Source organism: Equus asinus, chromosome 20 (assembly GCF_041296235.1).
Source record: "Equus asinus isolate D_3611 breed Donkey chromosome 20, EquAss-T2T_v2, whole genome shotgun sequence".
NCBI classification, from domain to species: Eukaryota; Metazoa; Chordata; class Mammalia; order Perissodactyla; family Equidae; genus Equus; species Equus asinus.
The window spans coordinates 70,672,293-70,698,535 of NC_091809.1; the positions used below are offsets into that span (position 1 = coordinate 70,672,293).

A 26,243-nucleotide genomic window follows, 5' to 3' on the forward strand; every position below is an offset into this window, starting at 1 on the left:
TTGTATGTTATCAATGTTTTATTTTTCAGTCTAATTTTTTTTCCCTTTTTCTCAGGATCCTAGAAAACTTCTCTTCACAACTGGTAAGTTGCCATTCACTGCTGTTTCTGAACATTCAGGAAAATCTTTTCAAATAAGCATCATCAAGTTACACAGCAGTTAGGTACATGTTAAAATACAACATAGTGAAAAATTTGCATATCAGAACAAATATTAGGAGTTCAAGCATAAAGTTGCAAAGAAAACACAGGGACAAGGCAAACAGTGGGGGTTTGAATGGATGAAGAGTAAAAGTAAGAAAATGCATTTGCTGTTCATATGTTCTTCCACGAAAACAATGTATCATGCCATCTGCTTTTTGAGGCCCAGCTTTGTGCCCACTGCTGTGGCATGTCCCCCTGGGGATGGTACACATGGAATAGGTTCCTGCCTTCAAAGTGTTGGAAAGAAACGCGAAGCATTCTGAGTACCAATGTAGTTCTTAGAATTCAGTAATTTAGTAGGACAGTTTGTGATCTTAAACCCTATACAAAAGAGAAGAAACATTCATTAAAATCAGTTATTTTTCTTGAAATATGTCTCCTTTTTCATTTGTAATTTGTTTTTTCTTCTCAAGCGTATTGTCTGTGAAATCTCTGTCTAGACTATTAATTTGTTAAAGCACATTTGAACATCTCAAAATCTTGCCCTGATGTTAGTCCAATTCTTACTGAAATTCTTATTTTTCTCAGCCTTACATTTATAATGACGAAAGGTAAAAAGTGTATTTTGGGGATTTTTAGCACATATTTTAGGGATAAGGATGATTGGGTAGTTGAGATGGTCTGTTATAAAGACCTGGCTGTAACACCCTGTTAAGGATCAGAATTGCATATGGGACTGAGGCATGGCCCTGTCGAATGCATTGTTTTTCTTTTCAATTGATTTTATGGTGACAAATAACAAAAATTCAGGTGTTTTCCCCCTCCATGTCTCAACTATATATTTAGATATGTAAAATATCTATTTTTCTCCTATAGATATATGATATTTGCCACTTGCAAAGTTTTTTACAGTTTTCTCTTTATGAACGTAATTTACAACCTTGCTCATGCAAAACATGTTTTTATTTAAGCCTTAAGAATGAGATGAGAAATAGAAGGGGGAAAGCAGAAAAACAAAACCTTATGTATGAATCACTGTATGTTTTGGTTCACATGAATTCAAGAGACATAAACAAGAACTTTGTTTTAGTATTATTTTCTACAACACAAAGTATGGTTGAAGGCTTGAAGATTTGAAATGCTTAAAAAATGTTAGTTTATGAAGACCTAAAAAGATTTCCTATATGACAAAGATATTACATTAAGAAACTTAGTATAATTAATACTTCTATAGAAACAGGCAATCTCTTTAGCTAGCACGTTGGATCTCTCCACTTTCCTGTGTTCTTTCCCAGAATTCCCCATGAGTAGTGTTGGACTAAGTAGAAACAATACTTGAAAAACAAATTTTCTGGTTCCATCCTAGAGTCACTGGGGTGGGACCTGGCAATGTACTTTATTAACCTTCCCATGTGCCTAGGGAGCTACTTTTTCACCTGTTTGGAGCATCTCATCATACTCTTGAAGAAAACTTCTTACCACCACCCATCTTTTGCCTACTCTCTTAGCTTGCTCTCTTTTTTTTTCACCTGGTCAACTCCTGCTCATCCTTTAAGTCTCAGCTAACGTGCCCCATCATGCACAAATTCCTCCCTCATTCCACTAGGCAGAGGCGGTCTCTTCTTGCCCTGGGTTCCTAAAGATACGTAGTAAAAATACTATGCTGTAGAATAATTTATTTCCTTACATTTAGGATTTTTTCCACTTAAAGGTAAGGTTCTCCAGCATGTGGCAGGGCTGCACTTAGAGCATGCGGGGTCCCAGGCAAATAATTTTTGTAGAGTTTCTGTCAATACAAATAACTTGAATCACCCAAAATCAGCATGTCAGTATCATTTTGGTGGCCCAATCTCAAACAATTTCATGAAAGAAATGCTATGCTGGCCAGCAGGAGCCATCCACTTCCCAGGTCATCAGCCTGGAACGCAGCGCCCCCTAAGTATGAATCTAGAGCTCCCAGATCATCTGGCTGACCACACTGAACAGTAGCAGATGAGAGCAAAGCAGAAACTGAGGATGCTAATGGGATGAGTGACACTGTTTTCTGAAAATAGACTTAATGCAGCTTTGTGTTACTAATACGTCTCTGACTAGTATAGCCATCTTTGAATGTTGTCACGCAGAGGGCCTAGAAAAAGTTAGGTTCCTGATGAAGGAAGGCATGCATTCTTTCAGATGATTCAGTGATAAAGGCCATTTTTTATTAGTTGATATATTTCTTGGACTTTAGTTTGTTTAATGTGACATAGTCTTCCCTCTCTCTGTCTTTAAAAGTTTTTCAATGTAACTAGGACTGAGAAATGAAGATTGTCTCGTAGACAATATTGTAGATTGTGGATCTACAATGTCTTGTGGAAAATAAAGCCTGTGGCAGTACAAGTGACATAAAATAGGATAGTTAGACTCACTAAATAGGAAATGTTAAAAACATCCCAATTAAGAATTTATAAAATAAAATAAGTTTAATAGATTGGATTATCCAAACACTCATTTTAAAACGCTAACTACATAGCTCCAAATTTGGTAGTGCCTTGTATGATGAGAATAGAACGCAGAGTATCCAATTTCAGTTAGAAAAACTGTCATAACCAAATACAATTATGTTTCTAATTATGTTGGAAAAAACAGGATAATAAATACAAGATGGTATATTTCTGACCACATCTGGGTATGAATGAAAATGATCCCTTGGGTTCATCTAGAAATGGCAGTTTAGAGCAATCATTCATTTTAAAGGCTACTAATTAATGAATATAATATACATACAAAGCAATGAGAGTAAACATACAAGCATGTCTTTCCCTAAGGAAACAAGTATAGGTTTCACTTCATACCTTGAAGGACTCAAAGAGTTTCATAGTGTACTTCGCTTTGGCAAGTAACTTTACCCAGGTAGTTTAGACCAGCCCAACAATTTATAAACTGTGCTTCCTGACTCTTGGAATATACATTGTAACAGAGGCTGATATGAGACTTAGATGAGCTGTTATCCAGGGTGCCCTTTGATGCACCTTGAAAACACTTAATGCTTAGCTCTCTTTTAGCACTTAACGCCCTATGTTGCAATTGCCTGCTTGTCCTGTCTGTTTCCCACACTGGACTGGGATTTCCTTGGGAGCAAGATTAATTTTATCTCTAGCACTTAACAGTACGCTACACATACCCAGAAAATATTCACTGAATGGATAAAAGCTATTTGTTTAACTCTTCTATTTGATACATAGATCTTCTCCACACTATCCCAGATAATTGATTAGCCAGCGTCTGTTGGTTTAATTCCAATGACAGAAAAAAATTGCTTCTTAACATAGCGCCCCTCCCCCATTTTTTGACTGTTCTCATTGTAATAAGATTTTCTTTTCATTGCTAACTATAAGTACGTTTTTCTTCTTCTTTAATCTAAAGTCTTTGTAAATTATAAACTCTGGTCTTTTTATGCTTTTGGAAGATAGGAAACATGAATTCTTTAGATAAAAGAGAGAACTTCATAAATATGAAAGCACATTTAAAAACATTGCAATAATTCTCCTTAGAGTATTGGTGATATTCAGCGAGACTGCGGTTTACCCTAAAGGACAGTAACAGAACCATAATCCAGACTGCATGTACCAGTGATCAGGTTCTCTGGGCCTTCTACTTCCTCTTCAAATGACTGTTAATTATTTCACCCCTCTTAGTCTTTCCAATATGTTTTCCATTTCCATATTCTACTCTAAAATGAGTTCTCTAGTTAAGTGAGTTTGAGGAAATCTCTATTTAAATCTTAACTGGTTTCTTGACTTTAGTACTCCTCAGAGACTTTAATATACTAATGTGCCCTGTGACTCTTCAAGGTTTTTTTTATAGAGTTTGAGTAATAGAAATTAATATCTCAAGGAATTAATGTTTAAATAATACGCTTTGAAAATTATGGCTTTATTCTAAAGATACTGGGTTTTTCAGATGTCCTTCTGATGAAGTGATTTGTAGACATGCCAAAACTTATCTTGGCAGGTTCAGAACCACATAGAAAACCTTGCAGGAAGATACAGTAGATGTTAATAAATTCCCAATAAAATTATCGGAAAAACCTCTCCAACCACAAGTTTCACGTGATGAAGTCATCTGGGGTTGTATCGTTTTGTTATTCCCTTGGTCAAATAAGGATTTTTTTTTTTTTATTAATTCCTTGAAGCCAGAGAAACAGACCTCCTCTTTTTTTTCTTCTTCAAATTTATTGAGTTATAATTGAAGTACACTAAATTACACACGTGTAAATCATGCTATTTTATCAGTTTTGACATATGTATACACTTGTGAAACCAAGACCAAAATCAAGATAACAAATATATCCATCATCTCCCCCAATTTTTTGTGTTCCTGTATAATGCATCCTACTCTCTACCCCTCTCGGCATCTATCTGCTTTCTATCACTGAAGAATGGTTTGAATTTTCTCGAGTGTTATGCAAAAAGAATGACAGAACTTAGACTCTTTGGGGTTTATTGGGGGAGAGTGTCTGGCTTCTTTCATTCAGTCTAATAATCGTGTGATTTATCTATATTGTTGCGTATATACCATCAGTTCATGAGTTTTTTTTACAGTGATTAATTTTCCAGGTAGAGATAATACCACAGTTGTTTATCTATTCATCTGTTAATGGAGATTTGAGTTGTTTACAAGACTTGACTATTAAAAATAAAGTGACTGAACATTTTTGAACAAGTCTTTCTGTGGATATATATTTATGGTTTTTTTGAGCTAGATACTTGGGGGTGGAAAGGCTGGGTCATTTTGTAGGCATGCTATTCTTTTTAAATAGCATTTTTTCTATACGTTTAGTCCTTTATTATGAACTAGTGTAGTTATCTTGCTCTTCTCTTACCTCTAGGAAGTAAACACTCACCTGGGGCAATGGGAAAGAGGATGGGAAAGGGGGACCCTGAGAAGCGGTGTAGAGAAGAGATGATTGGGATTAGGCCCATCAGGGCACGGCGAGTTTTGTCAGGCTCCAAATCTATGTAATGGGAAGAGTGAGGAAGAGAGAGTACTCAAGTATTAAATATCCAAAGACTAATGCCCTTATTTCTCATGTGGTCCTTTACAAGTAGAAACTTTTTTCTACTGTACTAAGATTTCTAATGTTGTTATTTTGCCATGATTTTAAGCCCTTTAGAGTCTTAATGATGCACACCTGTTTTGCTCTTGTATAGTACCCAGCTTGTCTGCTTCTGCAAGTGGCTTGCAGTCCGTGATGCCCCTTCTGTTTCGTAGGTGGTTTCTTGGCAAGAAGAGAAGTGGAGGAATGTCTGTACTTTTGGAGATGGAATTGCTTCAGTAGCTTTTTTGTGTGGCTCGATTTAAGATGGAATCTCTCAGCTAGGGCTTTTAGGACTTACTGTTACTTGTATGATTCTGAGAGTAAATAAAAGCAACCTATAGAAAGAATATTTGATTTGGTAGTAATAAGATACTAAGAAATGAGACTATTGTGATTTTAGCTCTTTTTGATATAGCATATCAGCTTTTCATTTTGGACATGCTATATGAGCTAACACTAGATTTGTAGCAATGCATCATGCCATTATTAATTTTGAAAACTAACATGTTTACAAATTTTCTTTTTTTAAAATGTTATGTCATGTCAGAAGCATGTTTTCCATACTAAGAGGAAATAAATACATCTGCAAGTGTTCTTAAAACATCAACACTGTAATTTTTTCTTGAAATCCACCATTTCTTTTTTATCCTACACTTGAAGTTGTGGTTTCTAGAAAACTTTAGGTTTTGTTTATTTTTTCTTTAAAATTATTCCAGATAGTGAAGCCCAGAAGAAATTATATGAAACTGAAACTGAAGGAGCTCCTAGTTCTATAAAAGGGGAGACGAAAAAGTGAGGAGTTTTAGAATTATCATGTAGAAAACCAAGATGGTAAGGGTGTTAAATGTTAACCCTGTACCGTTTCATTAGTTGTTGACATTTGGTAAAGTATATACCTGTAGAAGTAGGTAGATATTTACCATTCTGAGTGGAATATTTGGAAATACAAAAATGGACTCTTCTGTTAAAGGTAGAAAAAACTCTGCTTTGTTTTAAGATCTTTGAAACTGTGCTAATTAGAAAAAGCCTTTTGAGAGGGAATGTACAAGAAGGTATGAAATTTGAATTGCACTTCCCACAGAGCAGCATAGTGCTTTGGATTTTAAAGTAATAATTTTTTGTACTTTTTTTCTCAGTGTGACTGAAGTTAAAACATACTTATGTCCATTTTTATAGTTCCTGGCCTGACAGGGGTCTGCATGGTATTGGTACTATTCCTCATGATTACAGCTTCTACATACGCGATACGGTAAGTGTCAGAGACATTATTTCGACGTTTATTGGTCAGATTATTTAGATTTTCTTCAGATCATCTTTTTTTTTTTTTGTAGAAAAAGTCTTGATTAGCCAAAATGCTTAGCCAATGCAATATTCTGAGTAACTAAGAGTGAAGTAGAAATGTTTCCATATATCATTTCCTGTTTTTGAAAAATCTCTTTGTATTAGTCAAATGTTCTGAGTTGGTAAGGAACTGTGTATGGAGACTTGATTGAGGAAATTTGAGTTCTTCAGGGTCATCCTTCTGAAGGATGGTATATTTCTGGGATTGAATTCAGCGTGTGTGCACAGAGACCTTGGGAATTCCTAGGAATATATCACTTATTTAAAGTTGTTTTATAACTCATATCCTGATGTGAGTTTTTTTTTGCTGTGATTTAATGTAATATTCTAAACAAAACTTTGGAAACGTGATTAGTTGACATCTGCTAAAACAATTGGAAATGTCTGCATTCACATTTATTTTTCTAGTTAATAGATTGTGAACAACTGCAGATATACAATTTCATGAGCACTTTCACATGTTCTTTCTGACGGATACATTCTGCTTTTCACAATATTTTATGTTTCTGGTCAAACTTCTTGGTTAAGAAAGCAAAAAGAAGAAACTATATATTATGATCTTCAAAAATCTTCAATCATTCTACTTTTGAGATGTGAAATTTAATGGAAACACACACAGACATACACACACATATGCCTTGAAAATAATTGCCTAATGATATACTCAAATGAATCTATTTTTGCACTTCTGGACACATCTACGCACACATCCCAAAACATTACAGGTAAACTCACCACTCAGTGATCAATACCATAGGGTTTCTAGTGTTTATGTCTACATTCTTAATCCTTCTTGCTCTTGCCCGCTCATCCCTATTTCCCACCTCCACCAAAATCACTCTTTCTCACCCTTTCACACTCCTCGTCTCACTCTCTCTCTTCATATATCTACGTATTTTACCGAAATAGGACCACATTTTACATCTTATTTTAAATCTGCTTTTTACTTAAATATGTATTATGAACATTTTTCACACATTAAAAAATATTTCTCCAGTATGCCTTATCACCATGTAGATATGCAATGTTTTCCCAGTCCCCTATTGAATGTTTAGGTTGATTCCATTTTTTTAAATATTTCAATTCTGAAACAAACACCCCCCTCACCCATATGTCCTTGCATACTTTTTTCGTTTATGTTCTAAAGAAAATTACCTAGACGTAGAATGGTTAGGTCAAATGGTGAGTACACTTTTAAGACCTTTCATAAGAGTTAAAAATTACCTTACAGAAAGGAAAATTTCTGACATTAATGAATGAGAGTATTAATTTTGTGGGGAGAAATTTTATTTTAGTTAGGTAAAGCCTTCATTAAAAAAAACTTGCTTCAGTTTTATGAGATCCTGAAAGAAAATTAGGGCATCTGACTTATTTATTTATAAGATTGAAGATATATTTCTGTGTCTTTAATGTCTGTATCTTCAGTTCTATATCTTGTAGATTCTACATCTAGAAAAAAAATCCTTAATTAAGAGAGAGTTTTGTAAAATGGAATATAAATATCAGCTTCTGTGCTCAACTGAGCCATTACATTTGTGCTCATAAACAGTTCAGTGAATGTCTCTTAATCTTCAGTTTTTTCATTTGTTTAAAGGAGATTATAAAATCAACTCTACTTTCCTCCAAGCTTATTGTGAGGATCATGGAATTCTTAAATGATTTATGGAGATAGTCTTTGTCTATCTTTTCTCTTTATCTGTGAGGAGATAAAGCACTAGAGAAATTAAGTGAATAAATATGATTCCAATGTTTGATTTCTGATAGGAGAATGTAGCCAAGTAATTCGCTGATGGTTCAATATGGGTCAATCTATTAAAATAAGTAATATATCTTAATAACAGATGACAGGAATACAACCGTGTTTTCATCTCAATAGATTTTAAAATGGCAGTTATTAAATCTGAACTCTAATTCTGGATTTAAAAAATCAGAGTAAACTAGGAATTAATTTTCTTCATAGAATTAAAAAATGTAAAAGCCAGAATTGAGATCGTACTTAATAGTGAAGCACTAGATGCATTCCTAAGAAAATTATGAATAAACCAAAGTGGTATTTTTAATTCCACCATTATGTACATTTGGTAATAAGTAAACCTTTAGAATTATTAGAAAGAAAGCAACAGCAAATTGTCATTATTTCCAGAAAGGTGGATATAATCATCTAGCCAGAAAATCAAGAGAATTATAGAAAAAATTAATATTATACCAAATAAAAGAGTTGAAATAGGTAAATGGATACAAAACAAATATTAAAAAAATCTTTATTATAATAGTTATAATCAGTTTGAAAAGTGAAAAAAATAAGATATTACAATTGCAACAAAAAACAAAGTACCTAGGAATAAACTTAATAGGAAATGAAGTAAAATCTATATAGAAAGAACACAGAACTTCACTGAGAGAAATAGGTAGAGATTTGAATGAAGATTGTATATTGCAAAGATAGTGTTCTTCCTCAATTACTTTATAGGTTTGTTGCAATTCCAATCAAAGTCTCAGATAGGTTATTTTGCTCGTTTTTTGAATTTAGCAATGTTCACCTGGAGGGAATATCCAAGTTTGTGTTCCAAAAGAGGAGTAAAGGGAGGATGTGCCTTCATAAACATTATAATGATTAAGCTTTAGTAACTTAAAGCAGAATAGGCCGTACTGGCAAAACTTACCAAGACATGGAACCAAGAGGCAGAGTTGATAGAAAACCTTGGAAGAGACTTTGCTGTATATAAGATCCTGCTAAATAATGAAGGCGCCCTTAAAAATTTATGAGAAAAATAAGGCTTGAGTGAAATTCTAGATAAATTACAGAGTTAACTATAAAAAAATGACACCATTAAAAATTTAGAAGAAACTTTAAGTGAATATCTATGAGACCTCAAAATGGACAAGGAAAAACTTGACTGCCTAAAAATATGAAAACTAAAACTTCTGCATGTCAATATACATTATAAAAATTGACAAGTTAACATGTTATTGGGCAAATTATTGCAGTTACATGGAACTAGTACATTGTTAAAATTTAAAGAATTTACACATAATTAAGAAAATTTTGCTATAGAAAGGGGTAATTATTATGAACAGATAGGTCACAGAAGAATTAAAAGTAACACACAAATGAAATAATACCCAAGTCCACTTATACAAAGTAATGAAAACTTATAAAGTAGAATCTGAGTTTGGGGAAACAGGTGTTCCTACTCTGTGATTGGGTTTGTAATTGATAAATATGTTTTCAGAGAGCATTGGGCGTTGGGTATGAAAAGCATTACTAAAGTGTGCCTTTGGACATAGCAATTCCACTTCTGGGAATTTAAATGTAAAAAGAATCAGATGTGTGCAAAAGGCATATGTTACAAGGATGTTAATGATCTGGTTTATGATAGGAAAAACTGAGTGGAGTACATGTGAAACAATTGGCTATTGCTTAAATCAAGGGTTCTAAAAGATTCTAGGAGTTGTGTGAGACTTGTCTAAGTGGTTTTTGTAAATACCTGCCTTCCACCTGCAAGATTCTAATATATGAATATCCACTGGGGCATATGAAATAAAATAACTGTTAGTCTTTTTACTTCTCTCAAACATTCTATAGATTCTGCTTATCCTACCTCTTCCTTTTCAGACCCTCTCCTCCCCCAGGGCAATAACACCAAGATGTCATTTTTAAGTTATACTACATTGTCCGGGAAAAGACTATAAAACTTTGATGAGTATTTATTTAATTTCTCTCCATTTAAGTTTATTTGAATTACTCTTAAAATGTGTTTTGAGATTGGAACATTAATTGTTTTAGAAATCATTTGAAAATTGAAAATATTGGTAAAAGGACAGCAAAAGTACATATTAGCAGATTATTATCTGCTCCTTAGCCTGACATCATAATAACTTTACAATCAACACCATGTTATAATTCTTTTCATGTATCTGTATTTGAAATACAAAGAACCTTAAAATGATAAAGTGTTGCTTATAATTTTTGTCGGTTCTCTCTGCATAGTATGTTAATGCTTTCATATTAATAGATAAATCTCAGATGAACTCATATTTTAACTTTCGTATGTTGTGACGTGTTTGAAACAATGCACGATCTTTTTAGTGAGATGGAATATACAGTGACATTGAAACTAAGTTTTTTTTTCCAGAGTTTCTAACTATGACATCTTCTGGTATACTCATAATCTCTTCTTTGTCTTCTACATGCTGCTGATGTTGCATGTTTCAGGGTAAGTTAAGAAAAATATTTTTAAAACCATGTGTGCTTAAAAATGAGGTAATGAAAGAAATATATAGGAATTTTCATAGTAAGTGGTGAAATCATTTGGTTGCTTAAAATTGAGGGTAGTTTCAAGAATGGAAGAAATAGTTCTATTTTTAGCATGGCATGTTTTAATGAAACTATTATAAAAGTACATTAAAGTGGAAAGACAGTTACTTCTCTCACAATGTTGTAGTTTTTAAAGTCGCCTATGGTTGTATCCTGATACCCTCTAAAAGAAAGTTAGTAAGAAGTGAAGAACTTCAAGAAGATATTTGAGGTTTTGTATTTTCAGAAACTCCTTATGTCTTGATGCTGCAGAATTTGTAACAATGGGGTTGCCAGTTTTTAGTTTAAACAGGTCTAGAGACAGTAATAGTTGCAGAGAAAACCGAAGATTTACAATGGCGAAAGATAAGGATCTGTCAAAAAAAACAGAAAATCACAAAGTGAAAAAGAAAGCATCTTAAGCTTGTTAACATACAAAGAATATACCCAAAATATTCTGAAAAGTATGTGGACCCAAGCAGTGTATTCAAAAGTATGGTGCTTAAAATAATCTATTGGTTAGAGGAAGGAAATAATATATTTTTGTCTATGCATACGTCTGCGTAATCGCCAGCAGCAGACTTGTGGTTTTGATTTGACACGCTCAGATGACACAATAGGCCGTTGTCTGGCATCGGGTCCACTTGGTTTAGCAGAAGGATACAGGATAGAAAACATCCAGTGTTGGTAGGATGTTGTCAGTGCTGCAGGAGTCTCCATAGTTGTTCAGGAACCATTTCCACCTCCTCTCCCTTACCCGACATGTAGTAACTCAGTTGTAAGATGAGGAGACTATAGGGATGGGCATGGACTACCTTGCCTTGGGAAAGGCTCATGCCCCACAGGAACCAGTGTCTTGGTAACAGCTCAGGTCTCCTCAAGTGATGCCCTCAGTTGCATGAACATGCTGCATCCAGGGAGCTGTGGTCTGTGAGTCCTAAAATTATTTTATGGTTTACTCATAGTCCTGGTCCAGATGCATCCCACCAATAATAAACAATGTTGCCTGGTAACACAGCTGGCATTCTCCATTTATCTTAACCCCAAATGTTTCCAGGGAAACAGTGTTTAGAGAAAGGTTCAGACTTGCTGTTAATCCTTCTTTCAGAATGTTTTATAATGTACTTTGTCAGTACAGTAGGTCATATACATAAATTATATCTTTATTTCAGGTTGCATGTTCAAAATATGTTTTGCCCCTGATTTTGAAGACCAGTGGTTTAGACAACAATATTAAACGGGTCTCTATCTTGGTAGGTTGAGTTAGATTTGTTCTGCACCATGGTTCTAGAACATCTGGTTGCAGAGTGTCAGAAACATGGCCACACGTTATAATCCCAACTTCCAGCTAGCCATTCCTGCCACTCAGGGAAGAGGGCCATGCTCAGGGGAAGCTCTGGGTTTTATCATTTCCCTTTGTGGGGATGACACGTTCTGCGGGGCGTTAGGACACCGAGAAGGCTCTTGGTAGAGGAGATCTGCTTTACGTTCTGTTCTTTCAATGGCTTGTTTGTCTGTTCAGGGCCATTATCATAAAATGGACTATGAATAAGCTGATGCTACCAACGGTAATAGTAATTCGAAACAGTTACTTAATACTTACTATGTGCCACGTATAAAGTCAAAATGATATAGGTGCTTTATGTCATTAAAGGATCACAATTTTATAAGGTAAATAATATTGTTAGTCGCCCTTCACAGGTGGGAAAACTGAGGTTTAAAGAGAGTAACTTGCTACAGTTTACTTAACTGATGGATTCAAATCCAGGCATTCTGACTCAAAAACTCATATCTTTTACTACTGGGCCCTATATTTTTTGTGGAGCTGTGTGCTTCTAAGAATTGGTCTTAAGACTTTTTTTAAAGGTTAATATCTTGATTTATCTGGGATTTCGATTATCTATCTGTCTATCTTCATCATCATCTATCTATAGCAGATGAGAGAAATGTAATCATTTCTTAGTATAATTAATTATGCATTCTCTTGCCTTTATGTTGTACTAAATTAAGACTGGAAAAATCTCTTTCTTTGTAATTCAAAATAAAATCTTCTTTTTTTGGAGGTTCAAGAGTTCAAACAGACTTCTTAAGTTTAAAGAGGATTATACTGAGAGTCCTTTCTCCATTTTTTTTGAAAGTAAAAGAAGGCATATTTAAATTTTGACTTTACTTTTATAGAACAAAGTTTGTAAAGTGACTTTAATTTATACAAAGAAATAACAAATGGCGTCTATTGGATGAATTATAAATAATCTATTATACCAACTGAATTAATAGTTCTTTACATATTATCAGTAGAAATGAAGAAAACAGTTATCCTTTTTTTCTTCTTCTTCTCCCCAAAGTCCTCTAGTACGTAGTTGTATATTCTAGTTGTGAGTGCCTCTGGTTGTGCCATGTGGGACGCCGCCTCAGCATGGCCTGATGAGCAGTGCCATGTCTGCACCCAGTATCCGAACTGGCGAAACCCCTAGCTGCCGAAGCAGAGCGCGTGAACTTAACTACTCAGCCATGGGGCCACCCCCAAGAAAACAGTTATTCTAATACTGAAATAAGTGTCATGCAACAAATACACAATTACAAGCATTCTATAGTGCACATTTTTTTTCTATGAAGTTTATTTTTTTAATTGTAGTATAATTAAAAAATAAACTTGGGGGACCGGACCTTTGGCCAAGTGATTAAGTTTGCATGCTCCACTTTGGCAGCTTCACCTTGCCTGTTTGGATCCTGGGTGTGGACCTACGCACCACCCATCAAGCCATGCTGTGGCAGCATCCCTTGTAGAACTAGAATGACCTACAACTAGGGTATGCCACTGCTTAATGGGGCTTTGGGAAGAAAAGAAAAGAGGAAGATTGGCAACAGATGTTAGCTCAGTGCCAATCTTCCTCACCAAAAAGTAAAAAAAAATAAAAAAATAAACTTGGGGCCAGCCCTGTGGTGTAGTGATTAAGTTCAGCAGCCCAGGTTCACTGGTTCGTATCCCAGGCATGAACCTACACAGCTCATCAGCTATGCTGTGGCAGCAACCCACACATAAAGTAGAGGAAGATTGGCACAGATGTTAGCTCAGGGCTAATCTTCCTCAGCAAAAAAATAAAAATTAAAAAAATAAACTTGTATATATTTACAGTGTACAATGTGATGATTTACATATACATTGTGAAATGATTACCACAATGAAGTGAATTAACACATCCATCACCTCACATGGTTACCTTTTTTTTTTTTCTGATGAGAAGGCTTAAGATCTACTCTCTTAGGAAATTTCAAGTATACAATACAGTATGATTAGCTATAGTCATCATGCTGTATGCAGGATCCCCAGAACTTATTCATCTTATAAATAAAACTTTGTAATCCTATGAAACTTAATTGGGAAGAAAGCTATGTAGGTTATGCTTCTGGTGTGAGAAAAATTACTACTGATGAATCTTAGAGCTTTCTCAAAATGGAACATTTCTCAAAATGTTCTTTTTTATTGATAAGTGATCTGTTATAAGTAAATCTATTGAAGTTCTTATCATTTGTGGCAATGTTGACAACTTAGACATATCTGTACTTATGAAATACCTTGATAATTTCATTCTCTAGCTTTTGATTATACGAATAAAGTGCAGGCATTCAAAGAAGTTTCTTGGATTTGTATTGAGATTTCTGTTAAACAATATGCTTTAGGTTCAAACGGAAAATCACTACTTGCTGGGCATTTAGTCCTCTCTCCATCAATGTGCTCAGTACTATAACAAGACGTAAAAGAATAATATAACATATGATCCTTAGTCTCCTGGCATTGGGAATTAGTTTGGGGTAAAAAAATCAATTGAAAGAGCTAGAGATAAGTTTAGACTGCATATCTCAAGTGTAAACATATTTTATTTATAAGAATTCTAGTGGTTCAGAGAATTGAAAGATCAATGTGGGCCAGAAATTTTAAAAAATTTCAGGCTTCAAGGATGAAGCTATTAGAAATTATTGACCGGTTTCTCTCCCTAAGCAGACTTTTTGCAGTAAGAGAAGCAGTTGCCCAATATGATTTTCTAAGATCGATTTTTCTTCATAGAATCTCAAATTTTGAAGGAAGCTTAAAAGATATCTTGACCAAGCCTGTTTTTTTTCCTTTTTTTCGTGAGGAAGATTCGCCCTGAGTTAACATCTGTTGCCAATCCTCCTCTTCTTTTTATTTTTTTTGCTTGAGGAAGATTAGCCCTGAGCTAACATCTGTGCTAATCTTCCCCTACTTTGTACGTGGGATGCCTCCAGAACATGGCTGATGAGTGGAGTAGGTCTATACCCCAGATCCAAACTCGCGAAACTGGGCCGCTGAAGCAGAGCACGCGGAACTTTAAGCACTCGGCCATAGGGCCAGCCCCTTGACCAAGCCTCCTTTCATCTTCCCTCCAATATGTTTAAGTAAACGTCTAATTCTGAACAAGCCCATTCTATCTTTAGGAAGCTCTGATTCTCACAAAGCTCTTTCATTTTTGAACCAGAATTTATTTTATTTTAATTTCTATCCAGTGATTTAAAAGTCTGTGACTCTGGGGGCCGTGGAAATTGAGACCCTCTCCTTCTCCAGATTCTATTCATCTGTTCCTTGAATGACAGTATTTCAAGTCTCATCATTATTCTGAACTTTCTCCTTGAGTATATTAATAGTTAATATCATTGAGTACTTATCTTGTACCTCACTAACGTTTGATCTCTTTAGACCCTCCCAACAACCCTGGCAAAATGAGTTGTTATTCTTATTCCTGTTGTCCACGTGAGAAAACGGGCAGTGACAGCTGAAGTATCTTGCTGAGTCATGGCTAGTAAGCAGAAGAGCTTGGGTTTGAACCCAGGTATCAGATTCCTGAGGCCACGTTCCTCACCACTCAGTTTGGCACAGCTTCCCTGCATCCCTTTTAAAACTGGAGACCAAGCTCAGTGCGGTGCTCCTGGGTATGTGCTCTGACATTGGTAAAGTGCACGTCTCACCTTGTCACTCCAAATATTGCAGTAAATATTATTTAGGACCAAATTATCTCATTCCTTGATTATCTGTGCCCTTAGCTTAACCTAGTTTTTATTCCTATTACCTTTATTTTAGATTTCTAAAAATTATTTAGAAGCAAATCTATTGCATGACACCCTAAAAAATTGCACTTCATATACTCAAAATTCAGCTGTTCCTTTTCGGTGTTCATTTGGGTCTTTAAACTACATGAATTTTCCTTTCTAGGAGGTCGATATACCAAGGCAATTAAGAGCTACATCACTTAATAGCTGTATGACCTGGCCAGATAATTTGATCTTTCTTTTTCCTATCTATTAAGTGGGATTAATGAATTCGCCCACATTGTAGTGTTGTCTCAGATTTACATAAGTGAATGCAGCAATGTAGGCAGAATATAGACATAATAAATGTTAGCAAGAAAAAAGTATACTTTCATCAAAAGCAATAGCTGCATCAGGAAGAAACTCCACATTTAACAGTTTGATGAATCAGTTTTTTTGATAAAGACAGCACTTTTGAGAAGCCCAGATTGTCCTATCACCAAAGTAATATTATGAGCATATAATAAAAACTGCTTAGCAGATCAAAAGAATATTCCTGAAAGGGCAAAAATTTTGATGACATTGTCAGGTCTCAAAATTCAATTGATTGTAACAATAAAGGTCTATCTTGTGATTTACAAGACAAGCTTTCTCCTGAGGAATTTTTTCCTTCTAATTTTTAACACACCTTTCTAGGACATTGCTATTTGTGTGCTGTAGTAGAGATATTTTAATTCAGAAGATATTTGGGGAAAAAAAAGCCAAAACTGTTTCCTCTTCTCAGACATGTATGTAACTGGACATTTGTTTCTTCATTTTCACTTGAAAAACTCATCAGAAGGAGATTCATACTGCCATTCTCACTTACTGATAAAAGGGATGTTGGAGAGAAAAGCAATTATGAATGTCACAGCCGCAGCTGAGAGCCAAACCTACTCCTTTGAAAGGCACGTGGAGGGAATGCACTGGCAATGAGATTTGGCAGCCTCGCCTCTCGATCTTACAATAGTCAACTCTCCCACTGGCTTTAGCTTGGGAGTGTTACATGGGTAGTAATTGTATTTTATTTTTTTATTTACATGAGAGAGGAATTATAATGTGAAAATTCTGGAAAAGAGAGGGAGAACATCCTCCTCAAATGTATGAATGGCAATGAGAGTCAATGTACAAATAATTTCTTGTGCCAGCTCTACTGGCTGCCTCAGACCATATGTTATTATTTAAATGATACCTGGATTATTCTTTTAATCAGAACTCTCTGCCATTCAAGACTACTTGCTGGCAAGAGTTCATTATAGAGCATGATTTGTATTCTGTTGGAATTATTTTTCCTAGGGGATTTAAAAGGAATCATTTTCTATGTGCATGTTTTTAAAAAACATTTCTTCTTCTTTTTTTTTTGAGGAAGATTAACCCTGAGCTAACATCTGCCAATCCTCCTCTTTTTTGCTGAGGAAGACTGGCCCTGAGCTAACATCCATGCCCATCTTCCTCTACTTTATATGTGGGACGCCTGCCACGGCTGGCTTGCCAAGCGGTGCCGTGTCTGCACCTGGGATCCAAACTGGTGAACCCTGGGCTGTTGAAGCAGAACCTGCGCACTTAACTGCTGCACCACCGGGCCGACCCCTAAAAGCATTTCTTCTTTAAACCAGGGGAACACAGTAGACAGCCTTTATCAGCATTGACATTAATGACCCAGAGGTACTGTCGGCTTCACAGGAGTTTAGGCTCAGGAAGTTAAGCAGGGTTAGACAAATATTTAGGAGGTTAGGCTTGTTGTTCTGACTTATCCTCCTTCCACCATGTCCTCGGGAGGAGGAAATTAAGGATATAGTTGGGGGACGGAGGCATATATGTAATATAGTTAAGTGTTAAAAGTTGCTGTTCCTAAGTATCTTGTCTTTTAGAAACCACTTGCACTGAGGGCTCTCTTTACCTACCCTGATGTGGCAGGGGGAGAGGTTTGGGTGATCTTCCTCCTGGGGAGGGGCACCTCCTCTTCTTAGAATGTCAATGGGAACTTGGGTGAAGCCCAGGGAAAGGAAGGCCCAGAGGTAGGATTGTTAAGCCAATCTATTCTGGCACTGAGGGGGAAAAATTTTCTTTCCCCATACTTTCATTTAAGTTTTCCTTTCCTTGTCTCTAGATTTGCAGTGACTATGTAACTTATTGTCTAAACCAGATACTGCTGAGAATGAAATGGGATACTATTAATAATTAAGCGGTGGCTATGGGAAAACCAGGACGTACGGTCATTCTACCTATTTCTATGTGTTGGAGAAAGTTCTAGGGAGGCTGATGGACTGCTTTTAAGGTAGACCGTGAGCCAGAATCACAGAAGGAGACCTTTCCTTGAAAATGGGCTCTACATGGGTATTTGGGAGCCCAGAACCTTAAAGTAATCAAAATGGTAGATTTGCCTAGCTTCGTCCCACTTTAGAGATTATATGTGGATGTCCCCTACCATGGCAGATAGAAGGTTGAGGATTTGCGTGTTCATGACTGTGGATAAATCTTTTGTATACTCTCCATCAGTCTTACAGGTGACCTGTTATGAATACTTTCCAGATGCTTAATTTCTGATGGGTCTGACAGTTATTGTAAGTTTGATGCCTGTTATTTCTACCACAAAGTCCTACGTCTTCTTCAATAGAGTAGGAGTTCTTAACTTGGATTTACAATCTCTATGAATCATTGAATGGATTCACGGGGTTCATGAATTCCTGGAATACACTCTCTCTCTCTCTCTCTCTCTCTCTCTCTCTCTGTGTGTATCTATAGCTTTCATTAGATTCCCAGAGCTGCATGTGGCCCAAAAGAAATTAAAAATAACTGAACTGGAGCCTCTTAAAGCTAGATTTTTACAAGAAAGTTATAATATTAAATTTATACATTTTATATCTCCTGCTTAGGTTTTATCCAGAGTTGAAAACAATGGATTGTGGGGAACATAAGAACTACTGGGGCGATTTTCTTCTCCCGTAAAAGCTACTGTGAGGAGAACTTACCTGACAAATATTGCTATGGACTTATCAATCCCATTATCATTTTAGAGGCTAATAATGATAATATTCATGATAATTTCCAAAGTTTAGGTAATATTTAACATGAGACAGGTACTGTTATTGGCTCTTTACTCATATACATATATGAGTATATATATGTATATATATATATATATATATAGTGCTTTTTTAAATACAGTACAACGAGGTAAGTACTGTTCCCCTGCTTTTACAAATGTGAAATGAGGTGCAGAAGGTTAAATTAAATTACTGTGCAAAGCCATCCAGCAAGAACCTGAAAGGGTTTGGGATTGAGCCCGCACAGTCTGGCCCCAGAATATGCGTTTAATTCCTTCCATTTTCTTGAATTATTGAATTATTTATTCAATTTCAGAGGTACCTTTGCTTGTGAATGAAATGTAGTCATGTCATGTAAACATCTAGGATATCTTTCCAGTTCATCTATATAAGTTGGTGAGTGCAGGTGTGTGTATGTTTGTGTGTTTTGAGTGAGAAATTCAATTTTGTTACAAGTTACATAGAATCTAAGATTTTGAAGTGAAATTTAGTGCCCCCAAAAAACAATAAGAAGGAAATGCCTTCTTTTTGGTTCTGCTTTATAAATGTTTCTTAAAATGTACAACCTTGTTATGGCACATAACTTTATAATTAATCTCATAGTAGAATTACATTTATGTGATACTTTAACCTCAAAAATTCTTCCACGTAACTTGAAAATAACAATGAAAAAAGCTAGACTCTAGACTAAAGGCAATAAAAATACAGTGGGAGAGATACTGTTGTCAGGATTTCTGTTGCCACACTGTGTCTTTGTAACTCTTCATTTGGTGAACATGTTGTCCACATCTTTTAAAGTCTGTTACCAAGTCTCAAAGTGGTGCCTGCCAGTGCTAGAAAAATAGATTAAGGAGAAGAATGAAAATTGCATGGAGAATAAGAAAAAAGAAAGAACCTACATAAATACTCCTTGAAAATGTCCGGGGGGAAGAGAAATTCACGTAAACACCAAACATCCAGAAGTATAGAATATTACACACTATGTAAAACCATAGGTAAAAGGGAAAAAGTCAGGTGGTAACTGAAGCTGTAGTTGAATGGTAGAAAATTCCAGGGTTTTCTTCTGCCTACCCCCATTATGTATCTGTGAGTTCAAATATGAAAAAGAAAAGAAAAGAGAGCAGAGTGATCTATCCTAGGTAAAGTAGTGTTTTTGAGGGTAGGAATGTTTCTTACCCGTCTTTATCCATGGGATCCCTTTCATATGTCATCACTCATTCAGTATTTGTTGCATTAAGCTGAATTGTATTAATTGGCTTCTATTTAGGAATGTGTTGTCATTCTTGGTCCTTCCAATTTTCATCAATTATCAAAGCATTGAAGATAACAATAAAAAATAATCTGTGTATTTTTTTAACTGTAACTTGGATTCCCATTTTGAAACTGTCACTTATATTTAGTGTTATCTAGGGAATAAGTTATTATGGCAACTAGTACATCAATTTCTGTGCCAGAGAAATTAGCTTGACTATTTTGGTTGTGTTGTAGACTGGCACATTTTTGTTAGGGATTTTTGTGTACTTCTGTGACTAAAATTCTTTGGCTCACAGAAGGAAAAAATTTCATCTCTCTTTGTTTTCTTTCACTTTTTCATTTTGAACTTTTCATTTCATTGTATAGGATGAATAAAATTCCTGAAGAATTAAATCTTTCTTGTATGGAATTTAAATCCCCCTTGAGTAATATTTACATGTTTTCCATATGTTAATAAATATAAATTGTATACAATTATGATCTTTAAGACATGCATGTGTCTTTTTCCCATTCATAGGATTTATTTTCATTTTTATGTAAAAAGAGATTTTTCTGTCTAACTATTCTGGACTAAAGTCTTATGATTTGTTTCCTTTTGCTGATATTTTATCCTATAAGCCAGGTGGGGGTGGGGATTGAGGTTACGTGCTGTTGTCTCCTGTAAGGATGCCTTATACTTGTACAGTTTGTATTTATAGAGGGGTATAGTATATACAGAGCATTTTCATGGACTTGAATTCATTTATGCTTTAAGCTACACTTATTAATGAATTTTTAATCTTCTAAACTGTGAGTTTACTTTTTCCCTAGTTTGAGGATAGAAATAGGGAGCTTCCGACCAAATAGTGGTTCACATAATTTTAATCAGTTTTTCTCCTGGGATCTGATTTATCATAACAGGTGGTTCTAGCTGGAGGTAGAGGGTGAGAAAGTTGGGGAGAAAGGAGGGGAAGAAGGGCTGTCGTTTTTTTCAGTACATTAGCATTTGTTTGAAATGTGAAATAATCCTTTTATTCACCTCTGCCATTTTAATGAAGCCTGAAAGCAGAGGAAATACTAAGAAATATTGGATGCTTGCATATTCTTTTCTTTCCAAGAGCTCGAAGTCCTTTTCCTTATAGACCTGTGAAGTAGAGAATAACAGGCGCTCGCTCTCCTTTTCAGATGAGGAAACTTAGTGAAAGGACCTGTTTTACTTCACACGCTTAGGAAAGGTTCCAGTCTTGATTCTATGTCCTTAGATTTTTCGGTTTACATTTGCCAGCTCCATAGTGTCTGTGGCATGCCACTTAATTTGTAGGGCCCACTGTAAAATGCAAATGCAAGCCCCTTTGATCAAACGTATTAAGCATTTCAAGATGGTGACAACAGAGCATTGAACCAATCACAGGCCTTTCTAAAAGCAGGGTCTCGTGCGACTGCACTGGTCACCCACCTGTGATGCCAGCCCTGACTGTACTGCCCCATCTTGTACTCTGCATAATGCCACTAGCAAGAGCTAGACACAGTGTGTGCTCCAGACAAGCTGCAGGATGTGAGTACACTCAGCTATCAGAGGAAAGAATGCAGAGGCAAGGACCTGGCTGGGCCAAAGTGGGAATAAGAGTAGACACTTTGGTTTGATGAGTGCCCAGATGCTTAGGGTTTCCCTGATGCATACTGGATCCCTAGTTTAAGAAAGCACTCTCCTTCTAGATGCTGCTGTCAGGCAGGCTTGACTCTCTTGATAACTCGTCTGCTTAGCTTAGGATTGGCTCAGGGTCCGGGCAGGGCTGAGATCTGAGGTTGGACATTTGCAGTTCTCAAGGGTGAAGAGGGGAGATGTTAGTTGCGGATTGGTTTAATGCTACCTTCCTGCAAAGGTGAGTGTACTCCATGGCCTATTTTGTTTAATATCATTTGCTAAAATCTAGACATCTTTTTCGAAGGTAAATTTTGAGTTCAAACTCACCTCGTGTTTGTTAAACACGGATGATTCCTCAATCATGTGTTTCAACAACAACCACAACGAAAAGTTGTTTATACGCTAATTCATTCAGTGAATGTTTATTAACACTTGCTATAGATTATAGGCACTGGAAAAATAGCTGTTCACAGGACCAATCCTTGATGTTAGGTAGTATACATTCTAGTGGATTCCACAGAAGCCAGTGAATCCCAGCAGATTTTGAAATATAGAATTTGAATGTATTTTCTTAAGCTCTTTTTTTGTACATGAAGCAAAGTAAAAAGAACCATCAGAAACAAGTTGTTGTAATTTTTCAGTAAGGAAAAGAAATATTTTGTGCGTTATAGAATACTAGGAAAAAAGCGGGTTCCTCATGGGACAAGGATTTTTTCCTCCACTTTAAAGAAGGATTAAAATCACCACAAACATAAAGGTCACATAAGAGACACTGCATTTGTTAGAAATGTTTAATATGCAATTAAAGTAGGGCCAATTTTGTGATTTTCCTTTAGGCAGGCATGGCATTTTGTGATATTTAACTTTTGCTATAAAATATTTTTATGATTTGTATGTTGTAACCTAGTAGGATTTATTCTATGTACTGTACTATTTTCTATGACTTTGTCACAGCCAAGCATTAAGAAAAAAGATAGTATGGCTATAATGCCCCTTGAAGGAAACAGGAAAAAAGAAAGAAACCTAGTTTTGAAAGACTGTTGAGTGTTGAAAGCAAGTCTTGAAATCCTTGCAGGCCAAAAACAAGAGCACCCACAGCTATGTATTTTGATACACCATAAAATCTTTCATTTCTCATGATAGAAAAATACTAGACATTCCAAGGATACTTCAAAATCTCTCCTTTGGAACATAATACAATATAACTAACAAAAATAATAATAAGCTTTCTTATTCCCACGTAGTGTGTGCCTCCTTCCCCTACCCCCTGCTATATCACTGTCTTAACTTGGCAAGGCTCTCTGTTTACCATTCACTAACATCTTTTCCGTTCCTGTTTTTCTCTTTCAAATTACTTATCATTTAATTATGAAGGATACAATACATCAAAGAATGTTCCCTTTTGACTTTTGGAAGCACTTGCTATGTTAAAAGAAATTATGTGGTTATTATTTGCTTTTAAAAATCAATTCACTAGAAATATATTGAAGATTTTCTATGTGCAAAAAAGCTTGCCAGAGGGCTGGTGAGGTTTAGCAGTGAGTATGGACATATAGGGGATATATAAATGCATAAGACTTGATCCCTTCTACTAATTTTGGAATAAACCATGTGTGTTTGTTCATCCTGTTCTCTCATATTGGCGTGCCATTTTCCTATTCTCTAACCATTGGAATCTCACACCGTTTCAATTGTTTCTTTCATGAAGCTCTTTCCAGAATTTCGTAATCAAATTTCATCATCTCTAATAGTCTTGAGAGCACTATACATCTATATAGCATTGCTCATTTTGCTTTTCTGTTGTTGTTGCTTTCATGTCTGATTATACTAAGTATAACTGTTCTGTGGCTATTCGATTTAAATTAATTAAAATGAAATAATATGAAAAATATATCTCTTTACTTGCACTAGCCACATTTCAGTTGCTTGACAGCCACGTGTAGCTCATGATTTCTATGTTAAAGAGCACAAATTTAGACCATTTTCACCATTATCAAAAGTTCTATTGGATAGCAGAGCACTAGATTGTAAGCTTCTTGAAGGCAGAAGACATATCAAATTAATAAGGTTCAAAACTTAATATAATAATAAATGTGAAATAGGCATACCTCAGTGGTGATAAGGAAGAAGAAAGATCAGGATTGCTCAGCAGATAGCAGAGCTGTGTGTTACTTAAAGCTCTGTTATATTTGGGAAGAGTGCATTAAACCCCAAAGGAAGGCGTGTATTATGTCTGCTGAAATAAATATAGTTACTAGGAATTCAAAACAATGATAAAAACTGCACATAATATATAACAATTTTAACAAATGTGGTCACAGTGAAGTAAATGGACTGAAGAAATGATATCATATTTTTATCTATCAATGTAAATATCCATGATACCTAGTCTACATTCCTATTCAAAATTATTCAGAATAAAATAATTTTGATGGGCTTGAAATATAATTTTTAAAGAAATATTATGCTCTAAGAGTACATATGCTGAGAATTGTAAGAAATTCTGCACTAGTACCAAAGAAACGAGCACTTCTATTTTTATTAGTACAATGAAAATGTAAGTTATTGCATTTAATTGAACTTGAAAAATAACATCAAATTATTGGCTTGGCAGTAATATACTACCTCCTTTTCCATATCTATAACTGTGTAGAGACATAAAATTTTGTTCAATGCATACGTTGGTCTTCAGTTTTAGAATATTGTCCATAAGTAGCATGGGGCTTCTGCAGGGGGAGTAGCCCTGGTACAAGGAAGGAACATGGCCTTTGGACTCTGATTTGGCCACTGACTGACAGTGTGGTCTTCAGCAGACTACTTAACAGTTTCAAATGTTTTCACTCATTCGAGGATGGGGTCACTGATCTTTACCACACACATTTGTTATGAAGTTTATAGAAATAAGCATTGAAGCATCAAGCACCTGTCTCGCATGCTCATACCTATCCTTTCAGTACTGAGTTCAAAACCTGACAGTGTCCTTCCTTGGGAACCTAGCAGTATCTTTACCACCTAATTTAGCCAAATAACCTGAGATTTTGTACTTGATTATTTTTTTTGATGAATGATATTTTTTGCTGGTTATCATTGTTTATAGATCTTTTCTCTCTTATCCATGTTTCTTTGATGGCAACAATTACCAACTGAGACAAAGAGAAGGTCATTTTAAGGGGCTTGTGAGGCAGAGGTAGCCTATGCCATTTAGCTTGAGAGTAGCTTAAAATATTGTAAAGCTGTCAAAATTAAAAGGGATTTTAGAATATTATGTGCTTCTTTATATACCGAGAACAGCAACACTGTTTACTTGACTGGGCTGGCCTGCAGATTTGTACTGCATAGTAACAGCATTTATCATTCTAAGGACCATTAGGACGTGAGGTGGTCTCCACCTGAACATTGTTATGATTTGGAAGAAGGAATAAATAACATTCCTTTGTCTGATATTAAGCAGCCCCCTTCCAAAACACACACACACACTCACACACACACTCACACACTCACACACACATACGTCATTGGACCTTAATTCCAGGCTTTTGTTCCTTTTGAACTCTTTTCCTTGATGTCTACTTCTTTAACCAACTGATTTGCTTTGCATGATGTAGATTTTCGGAGTTAGGAGGATCAGGTTCTGAATCCCATGCTTGAACTACTACTTAGTTAATCTCTTACCTAAACAAAGGCCTTAGGTTTCTCATCTGTGGAATGGGAATAAAAAACTCACCTTTTATTTTTTTTTAAAGAATTTATTTTTTTCCTTTTTCTCCCCAAAGGCCCCAGGTGCATAGTTGTGTATTCTTAGTTGTGGGTCCTTCTACTTGTGGTATGTGGGATGTCACCTTAGCACGGCTTGATGAGCGGTGCCGTGTCCGCGCCCAGAATCCGAACCAGTGAAACCCTGGCCACTGCAGTGGAGCAGGCAAACTTAACCACTCGGCCCTGGGGCCGGCCCCCAAAACTTACCTTTTATGATTATTTTGTTTCGAAGTTTAAGTGGGAAATAGATGTTTGCAGAATTCTGGATGCAAGCTTTTTAAATAAATATTAATCTTCCGTTCCTTACCTTTTTCATAGGTATGTTGTGAGCATCCCGTGAACTAACATGCTATATAGTGAGTGGTGAAGAGCATGGAATTTGAGTCAGACCTGGTTCAAGTTGTGGCTCTGCCACTTATCATCTGTGTGACCCTGGGGTGTTATTTAACCCATTAAAATAGTTTCTTAATTTGTAAAATGGAAATAATAATTCCTATTTCGTGCAGTTGCAAGGACAATGTGAAATGTATATAAATTACTCTGTACTGGACCTGGTATCTACTATACATTACTAAACTGTTACTAAAACAGTCTTCAAATTTTATCTGTGGTCTGACTT

The 26,243-nt window shown here is 35.7% G+C and overlaps 1 protein-coding gene across 9 annotated transcripts in view; it reads left to right on the top strand.

Annotated features, from left to right (window-relative positions):
- NOX4 (NADPH oxidase 4) overlaps window positions 1-26,243 on the top strand; it is a 151,982-nt gene that overhangs the window by 32,119 nt on the left and 93,620 nt on the right. For all 9 annotated transcript variants that reach the window (XM_070490467.1, XM_070490472.1, XM_070490469.1 and 6 more), the window contains 3 exons: window positions 56-83; window positions 6,400-6,472; window positions 10,701-10,781. In XM_070490467.1, the coding sequence (XP_070346568.1) occupies window positions 56-83; window positions 6,400-6,472; window positions 10,701-10,781 (182 nt within the window). The remainder of the gene's footprint in view (window positions 1-55; window positions 84-6,399; window positions 6,473-10,700; window positions 10,782-26,243) is intronic.